General features: G+C 35.5%; 1 protein-coding gene across 1 annotated transcript in view; it reads right to left on the reverse strand.

Moving 5' to 3' along the window:
- Positions 1-1,670: 1,670 nt before the first annotated feature.
- Positions 1,671-7,863, reverse strand: part of LOC107845417 (secretory carrier-associated membrane protein 2) — an 18,953-nt gene continuing 12,760 nt past the window's right edge. Inside the window, exons 2-13 of the mRNA XM_016689715.2 lie at positions 7,130-7,189; positions 6,199-6,303; positions 6,025-6,087; positions 5,081-5,114; positions 4,006-4,128; positions 3,449-3,511; positions 3,278-3,371; positions 2,880-2,925; positions 2,728-2,795; positions 2,497-2,545; positions 2,173-2,238; positions 1,671-2,046 (exon numbers count right to left, since the gene is read on the reverse strand). Of these exons, the coding sequence (XP_016545201.1) occupies positions 1,960-2,046; positions 2,173-2,238; positions 2,497-2,545; positions 2,728-2,795; positions 2,880-2,925; positions 3,278-3,371; positions 3,449-3,511; positions 4,006-4,128; positions 5,081-5,114; positions 6,025-6,087; positions 6,199-6,303; positions 7,130-7,189 (858 nt within the window). The 3' untranslated portion in view covers positions 1,671-1,959. The remainder of the gene's footprint in view (positions 2,047-2,172; positions 2,239-2,496; positions 2,546-2,727; positions 2,796-2,879; positions 2,926-3,277; positions 3,372-3,448; positions 3,512-4,005; positions 4,129-5,080; positions 5,115-6,024; positions 6,088-6,198; positions 6,304-7,129; positions 7,190-7,863) is intronic.

A 7,863-nucleotide genomic window follows, 5' to 3' on the forward strand; every position in this document is an offset into this window, starting at 1 on the left:
ATTAAATGTGTTATGTATCTCGACAGACCCAAAATAGAAAGAAAAGTATTGAGAGCTAACTATGTATCTTTACAAAGAAACAAATTGTATCTTCGTTGGATGATCAGGAACTAATTATTATCTCGACAGACCCGAAATGGGGATTTTCAGTAATTATATAAAATGTTAAAATTTTCTGTAATTAAACTCCAAACTGTCGGGATTCCTATTATTTGTCATAATAATTTCAAGATAAAATGCAATAATATTTTATCTTGTTTTTGGTTAGAGGTATTAAAATAGTAAAATTGAATAAAAAAAAGCTCCAACGTTGTCTTTTAATTTTTTATGTTCCAGGTTTATAAGAGTTTTTAACTTTCAAACTCCTCGTTGGATTAATAATTTTACTGAAACTATATCTCGAATAATCATAATAATCGATTGGTTTTTGGTTATTCTTAAATAAGAAATACATAGATAGTTAAAAAAGGTTATATTGTAAAAGAGTTAAAGTTTACAAAAAGATATACTATCATAACGATGATTGTTGTTATTCTATGTTGAAAAAAATATTATGAGGGTAGAAGGGTGGGTAGATAGTCAAGCATTGTTTCGCTTATTATTTTGTCCTATTAGTCGAAATATCACTCTTGCAGTTTCTTGTCATTTGAATTTGGCTACTATCTCTTTTGTACTTTGATTATCGTTTATCTTATTGTGATTATTGTTTAGGATGATTTGTTAGGTTGTCTATGATATTTTGTAATGAATTCATCATTTTCATACATCTTTGTTTATGTTGTTTTGAGCTGGTTTTCCTTGAATCGAGGATCGATCGAAAACAACCACCTCTTTCTATGCCTCCAAAGTAGTGGGAAGGTCTGCGTACGCTCTACGCTCTCCAAACCGCACATGATGAGATTATACTAATTATGTTATTGTTGGAAGTATTATAGAGGTAAAATATCAATAGAAGATCTTTGCTAAGAAAATCTATCTTATTCCAGTGAAATGAGGGTGGACAGTGATAAATATGTTCGACTATAGAAGCACAAAAAGACAGCGGTTTGCGGTTTATTTACTACCTTTTAACGAAGAAATGCCGTTCGTTGGCCACTTTTTACCTTCGTATTTGAAAAATACTTACTGTCGTGAAGTTTCAAATTTACAAGCGAAATTTCAAAACAATATCGGTAAAATTTCACCTTGGTTCAAAATTGCAATTCCCAAGTTGACAATCTTGGTGTTCAAGACCATACTTAACATTTGCACCATGTGCAACGTCATGTAATGAGTGGGCTTCCAAGCCATGCCCCATGACCCCATGCAAGACGAGACCTAGGGCTGTTTACCCAAAAAAGGTACAATTAAACTTGCACGCAAGATTTAAAGGATAAGAAGTGTTATTTTGATCAAGGCAGATAATCAACTGAGCAAATACCCTCAAAAAAAAAAAACCTCCATCATACTTAAACCTTATCTTGAATTTTTGTCAGACGCTATTTCCAAGAATTGAACTCATGAACTACTCCTGATCACATGAAGGCAACTTTACCAATTACTCCAAGACTCCCCTTCTGGTGACAAATTGAATATATTAAGTAAATAAAGTAATAGAATAGACTGAGTCAGCCTAATCCCAGTGAAATCGACGCTGAGGATATCCCGGGGCAATCGAAAAAGTGGAGAAATTGCTAAAGAAATTACAATATTTTGAAAACAAAATAACTCCGAAGTATTGTGACCTAAAACAGAGAGGCCGAGATCAAGAAGGTGATTTACATGCACAAAGATTGTTTTTTGACCAGATACACTGGGTTTGTTGTTGTTTGTAAATATGATCTCTATAATTTTTCCTAAACACCAATGTGGTCAGAGTAGTATAAATGAAGGCATATACATATATGAGAAAACATATAATGAAACTAAGCATATCTGCCGGACTGAAAGTGATCAAATCTTGCATCTGCTAGGACAACATTATATTGCTGCTCTCAAGGCCCCTCTTGCAGCTTCGCGCTTCATCTCTGCAGCTTTACCACTTCCTCGGAAATACATGTATACTTGCTGCATAATTAGACCATGAGGAGACAAAAATCAGTGAGGATTCATGTAGCCAACCCAAACTTGCTTGGGCTTGCAAGCATAGTACTTGAATAGAACTGAGAGGAGAACAAATAAGAGACGTCATACCTGAATAACCCATATGCTCAGCACAGACTCTAGACAAAATAGCCCGAAACCGATGAAATAGAAAATCTGAAGAAAAAAAGTAAACAGCATATCCGTGTAAATTGGAAGACTCCAACTTGTATATGATATTCGGTGTTTATGCGACAATTTCACTATGTTCGGTAGGTTTAGTAATTAGTATAAGACTAATCAGGCAGGTTTTTTCATCCTCCTACATGTTTTCAACATTAATTAAGGAATTAGCCCAAGAGGCTTGGGGTGGTGGGGAGGGGGAGGTACGTTGGAGAAATTGAGGAATATGCTAGATGATATGTGAAAACATACCCCAACAAGTACATGTTTGCCAATGAGATCTACCGCAGGTAGAATGCCTCTGTTCCAACAAATCGTAAAAGATCAGATCATGGAGATAAACAATAATAGCAACAATCTAGAGAAATCTAAAAGCAATTAGCTAAAAGAAGGCGATAAAATTGTCCCAGCTAAACTGTTCGGCATCAAAAAGTGATTTCATACAAACTTTTCCATAAAAGTCAAATGTGAAGCAGAACTCACGTAAGTGATTTTCCTCTGAAAACTACTGGAGGAGCAACAGCCGCAAAGATGCAGAATGCAATGTGAAGCTGTACACAGAAAAGATATAAGACATCTTTGAATTCACCAATTCAGATGGGAGATAAAGTTTTAAAAAACCATACGGGACTTACCAAGTAAAACAAGAAAAACCATGCAAACTTCATAGCACCCTCAGTTCTGTGACAATTATTTGTGTTAGCACCATTCAGAAAAGAAACAAAAAATGAAACAGCATAAGACGGAGTTAGACACAGGATTAAACTTTATGCACTGATCCAGGATACAGATCAGTATCGACCAACCCACAAGGTCTTAATAATGAACGAAATTTCAGCTACACTATCAAACTTGTAAATATAATATTTCAGCAACATAACTAAAATTCAATTAACTACACTATCAAACTTGTAAATATAACACTTCAGCAACATAACCAAGATTCAATTGACAATTTGGATTACTGCATTCAATAAGTGGGTGATTTAACTGAAAGTAAATGTTGAGTTCTATGAAGAAAGCAATCATTTACCTGAATGCACGATAAAGAGGACGATACCACAGTACATAGGCTCCTGGAACCCCCGCTATGAAGTAAATAATTGAAAGGAACCAGATCTTTACATCTAAAGCCAAAAACTAAAAGTTAGAACCATCTATAAATAAGCCATCAATGACATGTAGTACGCTGAATCAGACAAACCTTTTTCTTTAATCCATGCTGTAGTGGTAGCAATGATGTTCCATAGAAGACATGCAAAAAGCCCTGTAACCATCGTCGTTTATCTAATCAGGACGAGAGCAATAAAGATCTCACGGGATGTAGAAAAGCTAAAAAGCAAGCATGTGAACTCCTAAAGCATTTAATTCTGAGAATGAAACAGCTGAATGCTCAGAAAAGTATGTTTCGATTGGTGTGTTCATGATTAACAAATAGTTAAAACTGCAATATGCCAGAATGACATCTGCAAAACATGCTTCAATGCCAAAAATAAAAAAGACGAGACATTTTACTACTGAAAATTCCTGTAACTAGGTAAACTAAATGTATCAAATGGAAGTCAAATGAAGCTTTAGGTCCCAAGTCTCCTCTTTGAGAAAGATAAAGACACCGGACCGTCAGATTATTTTTCAGTCGAATGCAGCAGTTACTAAGTCTTAATGTAGCATGCTGAGAACAAGAATCAAAAAGTAGAAAGTGTCACATACGGTGCTTCAAACTAGAAAAACCAAACATATAGAGAGGCAAACTTGACGCACCCAAAAAGGTAGTAAACGCGACATATTGCAGCCTTTGCAAATGAACTGGTATTTCGTTTGCAATATCATGATGGATAATTGGGAAGAATGGAGGCCAATTTTTCGCCTCAATAACAATGCCAGCTGCAATCAGAGAGGATAGAAGGAATTGTAAGGTACTGAATTAAATTTTTGAACCATGTAACATTTTTTTTATAAGTTTCATTTATAGACAGTTGAATCATGTAACCTTTTAAGTAAACATGCAAATACCCAAAAAAAAAATAATATCCACGTTACTTATAGCTACCCCGAGCCCCAGAAATGACCGCAACTCGGTCACGGAACTCTCTTTGAACCAAGGATATTTGGAATTCATTTATTTCTCTCAGGGGTGGCTTTTCACCTATCACCTGTGATCCGGAAAGGCTGACCTCAATAATGTTCGCAATCATACCTTAGTTCAGGATCTCCCTATTCATCTGTAGAAGGAGCTACTGACTTCGTTCTAATCGGTTTGAAGAAAGGAACTGCCTGATTCATGCCTACAAAAGGTTGCTGGCGCCAAAGGACAATTGGCTGAATCCCGTGAAACCATTTCATAGAAGTTCATTGATATCTTCTTTTTATAAAGCAAATCGACTTCGATTCTTGAATAATCTACATCACTTCTTCTATTGGAACACCGGATTCCCCTTCTTTTAATTTTTTAATCACTCTAGCTTATACTTACAAACATTTTTTTGAAGAAAATAAAACAAGAACAAATGGCCAAGGGGAGTATTCTAATTTTATTATTATTCTTTTCACAATTTATTTTGGACAGACACGATATATGTGCTAGAAGAAGGAAAAAAAACTAACAAAAAACACAATGACAACGATAGGAAGGATAAATCAGGAAAGTTGAAACAAAAAAAATAAAGGTTCATTCAGCTCTATTTCCTCTATGTACTCGGAACTTTTTATGTTTTTCCCTTGAAGTTTCTCATATAGATGTCTACAACCTCACAAGACGCAAAGCCACATGTTTAAATCTAGATATTGTAAAGGACATAAGTGATAACTGGATAAATGCAGGAGAAAAAGGAAATACCTCTAGCGGCAGCCTCTTCTTTTCGTCTCAGTTCCTACATAGCATCAGCAAACTAAATCAGGGAATAATGACATTTGTACCAAAAATAAACATGAACATTGGGGAATGTGGAGGGAGAGAATATTTTCCCACTAGCACTTTACACAGATCAAAAACAATACAACTGGTAGAAGAAGAAGAAAAGCCAAAGAGACTCCGGCACAAGAGACATTTTATAATGCAATTTATGACCAGAGGTTGACTGTCCCATTTTTTTTGCAGGTAAATATGGGATAGGGGAGACCTTAGAAGCTCACTTTGTCTCCCATTTGAAACTTTAGGGCCATATATGAGGCCGTGAAGAAATGTTCCAGAAAAGATTTATGACATGTTAGGGCTACTGGGCTAGCATGGTAGGCTTGAAGATGAGTTCCGCAAAAGAACCAAACCAAAACTGTCAAACCAAGTGAAATAGAGGCTCTGAAAAAGTTTCTGATCCGACCAATACAACAGAAAGAATGTTTTAGCATAACGTTGGTGATCAACAAAAGACCACTTTTCCCAAGTTTTGGATTTCACGAAGAACTGAAATCCATCCTCCATACTGCCGTTAACCCTAGTCTTAGGCACTACTACTTAACAAAAGAGTGAATCATAATTTCATAGAGCATTAGAAGTTTGAAGAAAATTGTATTGTTTGTCTTTCAAATTATTTTGCAGACCAAGCTTGCAATTTGGTCACTTCCCTCCATTGTATCACAAGCACTAACAAAGAGCGACGAACAGAAAGAAGCCTTTTGTGGACACTCACAGAAACAAACCAAGGATTTTGAAAAAGGTAAGTAGGACCTATAGAAGCAACAACTTTTTAATATTGTTGAAGAACTGGAAACAACTAATCAAGCAACACGAATCCTGAAAAAGCTCAGAACTAGTATAAAATTTAGTTCATATATCATGTGTACCTGTTCCCTCCTTCGCAATTCATTCTCCTTTGCTTGAAGTTCCTTCTCTTTCTTTTTCAAGTCCTATAATTCAGAGTGACTTAATTTAAAATAAAAATCATAATAATAAATATTAAATAAGAAAAAATGAGTTGATCGTTAATAACATTCAACAAATTCAAAAATTGAAACTACCGTAGAACTATCAAGAGGAATATCAACAGGCACATCGCGATCATAGAAATCAGCAGGTTCATGCGGAAGGGGTGAAAGTCTTGAGTTTGTTGCTGGAGGAACACTCTGAAAAGTGAAAAGAGGATATATTTATTAGCATGGATCAACAGCAGGGGTTAAAATATACTATCCACATTAAGGACTCCGAGGTCGCAGTTGAATGACATGTCTCTGCAATGCAAAAGATATATTTAACATGAGGAAAGAAAACTCTTCTAGAGAAAATTGTGTAGATAGAGCATAAAACTAGGGAATCAGCTAAAGCAAATCTACTACTTACCTCTCTTTCTCAGTCGCTCCTTTCTACCCCTCTCCCAGGGGCATAGAAGAGGGGTTACTGAATATATAAGAAAACAAAATGGAAATCCATGCCCAATACAAATATTTCAAGTCTTTCTAGACATTTTGGCTTTAACTAAAGGCTGAAATATCTTTCTCTACCTAAAATCCTAAATAACAGCTGCACTATGTTGGACATGTTTGGAGTTGATCAGGTGAAGCCAGACACCTTAGACGAAATGTTGTCAGCTTGGAGAGAGATACAGAAGAGAAGTGTGAAAGTAGAGTTTGAAAGAAAACTTTCTAGCTCTCATGTGAACCATAAGGAAGGAAAGGAATAGAATATCATGTTCGAGAGTGAAGGAATCCATTGTACAAATTACTGGAACTTTTACACTTTTGAGTAGTTTTGACATTAATGATGACAGAATGCCTTTGTATGATGCTGCTCTGAATTTGCATACATCTTGTAAGAAAATTTAGTCAATCAACTAACCTACAATCCCAACTTCCAAACTAGCTGGGATCAGCATAAATAAACTTTCATTGAATAAAATTGCATTATTTCCACAAAGAAAACAGTTAAAAGGTAGTGATTGTCCGTCTAACTCACTGTGGTATAAAATGCCCCTCCACTAAATTTTGACTGTCCTTTTGATTTTCCCCCTCCATCCTGCAAAAGAATCAGAACATAAATGGCCAATTTACAAGACAACAACATACCCAGTTAGTCTCACAAAGTGGGGTCTGGGGGAGGTAAAGTGTATGCTGACCTTACCCCTACCCCTACCTTGGACCTTCGGCTCAAGGAAAAACAATCCAAAGCAGTCCAGAAAAAGAAGTAACGGAAGTAGAAGGAACAATAAATAATAACAAAAAAAAAAAAAAAAAAAAAAAAACAGTAACAGAAAAGAAACTACAATACTACAATACAATAATTGAGGTACAAGGAACAACAGAGAGTAACAGAAATCGAAGGACAAAAACCCACCGAAGCAATATTGTGACTACAAATATGAAAGGACTGCAAGACAACGCACTGCTACCTACTATCCCTCTAACCTAATTTTTGTCCTCCACGCGCTCCTATCTAAGGTCATGTCCTCGGTGGCTAACTTACAAAACCTGAACAAAAATATCTGCTATAACACATGGCTTTAAAGTCATAATTGATGACTCAAAGCAGCATTCCATGTGGTTCTATAATTATAGATAAAAGATTCTGCATTCAATAACAAACATCAAGGATTTTCAAATATGATGGTCGAATTTGTCTAAGATTTTCCAAATATTGTTCATGATTAGCATTATTAAAACTGGTAGAGACTAACCTAACACTATAAACAA

This window comes from Capsicum annuum, chromosome 10 (assembly GCF_002878395.1).
Source record: "Capsicum annuum cultivar UCD-10X-F1 chromosome 10, UCD10Xv1.1, whole genome shotgun sequence".
Lineage (NCBI taxonomy): Eukaryota > Viridiplantae > Streptophyta > Magnoliopsida > Solanales > Solanaceae > Capsicum > Capsicum annuum.